We start from the raw sequence: 2,354 nt of genomic DNA on the forward strand, positions 1-2,354 counted from the left end.
CACATCTTGCATAGTACCATTCATGTGTTGATCGTTGTTGGCAACTCACGCGCCCTTAAGCATTTTACATATGCAGTGAATGTAGCTGTTTTATTGTCTATAACTTTACTTGTTTATTCTGCTTTCTGTAGATACGGTAAGTTAATTTAAATCGATGCTAGTAACAACAAAACTTTATTTTTTTGTTGAAATTTTTAATACTTCCCTTCTGTGAAAGTTTATTCAACACTTTTACGTTATCAATTTTTTAATACATTAAAAAAGGCTTTTAAAATATTAACACAATATATTATGCACAAAAACAACCTTGTTTTGAGCGTTACAATTCAATAATTGCATTTATTTTCAACAGATGTTTTCAAGCAATATGACAATGGATGTCACCAAAGCTGGAACTTCCTATCTCTCCGTACCTGAGTTCTACGCAGGCAAGACTGTCTTTATAACAGGAGGTACAGGTTTTCTCGGAAAAGTAAGTAATATTTCATTCAGAATTTCTCACATAGACACTTGTTATATGCACTGTCATCTTTTTGACTAAGAGAAAAAAGAAGTAACAATCAAAATTTGTATCACACCAATAGTAAGGTAATAACGTCTTTGCACGAACGATGTGGCTCGCCTGGTTCGATGCAACCATACAAGACAAGCGTCAAGTAGTCGCAATTTCGCGTATCGTCTGTGTTCATGAGGCAACTTTAGTCCACTTTCCCTTCCCAAAATTTTTTTTAAAGAAACGTTGAGAAGGATTTAGCGAAGGAGAATAATGTAAAATATCTTTCTGTACGTAATATATGAACATATGTAATTACAAGGATAAGCCTTATTAAGGATATATACTGTTAAAAAAACTGTCCAAAAATGTGTTAACACTTCTCATTTTCTTCTAGTAACATATAACATATGGGTATTTATTTTCTTCATGTTTTAACGGCTTCTTGCAAAATAATATCAGTAAATAAAAAAAAATCAGACAAATACGTCAACTAATTTTGTAAATTTTTCCCGTTTCAGGTATTGATTGAAAAATTACTGTACAGTGGTGGAAACATTGATAAAATTTATGTATTATTGCGGGAAAAGAATGGAAACGAAGCAAAAGAAAGACTTAAGAGATTAATTAATAGCCCTGTAAGTTTTAAAATTTATGTCAATAAGCGTGTTGAATCTTTATATTTAAGTGCACAATAGTCAAAAAGTTAAAAGTCGTGTTTAGACAAAATCAAAAAATATACAGTATGCCTCCAAACTTACGATATGATTTAACCCTTTTCTTGTTAGTGTATCTGTAGAGATACATCAATTTTTTTTCTAAACACCTTGGGTCATCAAGGTTAAGTGCTATGAATATTATTTTGCCAAGTTAAGGGCTAACAGTCCAATTGTAACAGTTAAAATTATAGGCCAGGGGCTTAACATAGCATTAATATAATTAAATATTAAATGCTATATTTTACTCTTTACATTGTTTTTTTTATCATAATGCTGTGTTTTTATTTTTCGTCATTTTTTCTCTACAAATTCCTATTGTTTCATGTGATACGTATTTATAAATAAACTTGAAACTTAAATTAAATCCCTTACTAAAATAATAATAAAATACGAGAAGTCTAAAATACTTTTACAACGCATTTAAATTATTTTTAAATCAACTTAAGATATGACATTAACTTTTACAGGTATTTTCTAGACTGAGAGAGGAGAAACCTGAGAGTTTATCGAAAATAAAACATATCGTAGGCGATATCTCTGTCAACAATTTGGGCTTAACTTCTAGCCATGAAGTTTTATTAAAAAAGGTAATTACACTAATATTTATTTTTACTATCATTACAGAAGACATAAAAAGAACTTGATTTTAAAAAAAACTATTAACAAGGCACTTGGATAAACCAATACATCTAATATAATGTGATAAATGCGAAAGTTTAGATAGATGGATTTTGTTAGAGTTTGTAGCCTAAACTGCTAAACAGATCTTGATGTAACTTGGCATTGTTGTAGAGGATAGTCAAGAAGAACACATAGGCTTCTGACGTATTTTTAACTCCACGAAGACGGAGTCACGGGCAAAATCTAGTAAGCTAATACTAACTTGAATTAACGCTCATTTCATGTTATGACTATTCTCGAGATTAAAGTAGTTTCAATAAAATGATTTAGTTACGAGATTATTTTGTCCTAATAATCTAAAATCAAAGTCAAGGTATATTTTGATTTATTAGTAATAAAAACCGTTTAATAATTGGTTAATGATAGTTATTACAAAATTAAAGAAAATTGCAAACGTTGTAATTTGGGTCAATGTTAATTCGTAAATTTGTTAATTTAGTTCGTTCTTTTGTATACGAGTT

At 29.5% G+C, this 2,354-nt stretch overlaps 1 protein-coding gene across 1 annotated transcript in view; it reads left to right on the top strand.

Moving 5' to 3' along the window:
* The window catches only part of LOC106111566 (fatty acyl-CoA reductase 1-like), a 6,383-nt gene continuing 4,029 nt past the window's right edge, over positions 1-2,354 (top strand). The window contains exons 1-4 of the mRNA XM_013293694.1: positions 1-136; positions 353-472; positions 1,015-1,131; positions 1,680-1,799. Coding sequence (XP_013149148.1) covers positions 353-472; positions 1,015-1,131; positions 1,680-1,799 — 357 coding nt within the window. The 5' untranslated portion in view covers positions 1-136. The remainder of the gene's footprint in view (positions 137-352; positions 473-1,014; positions 1,132-1,679; positions 1,800-2,354) is intronic.

Source organism: Papilio polytes, unplaced genomic scaffold (assembly GCF_000836215.1).
Source record: "Papilio polytes unplaced genomic scaffold, Ppol_1.0 DF824158.1, whole genome shotgun sequence".
NCBI classification, from domain to species: domain Eukaryota; kingdom Metazoa; phylum Arthropoda; class Insecta; order Lepidoptera; family Papilionidae; genus Papilio; species Papilio polytes.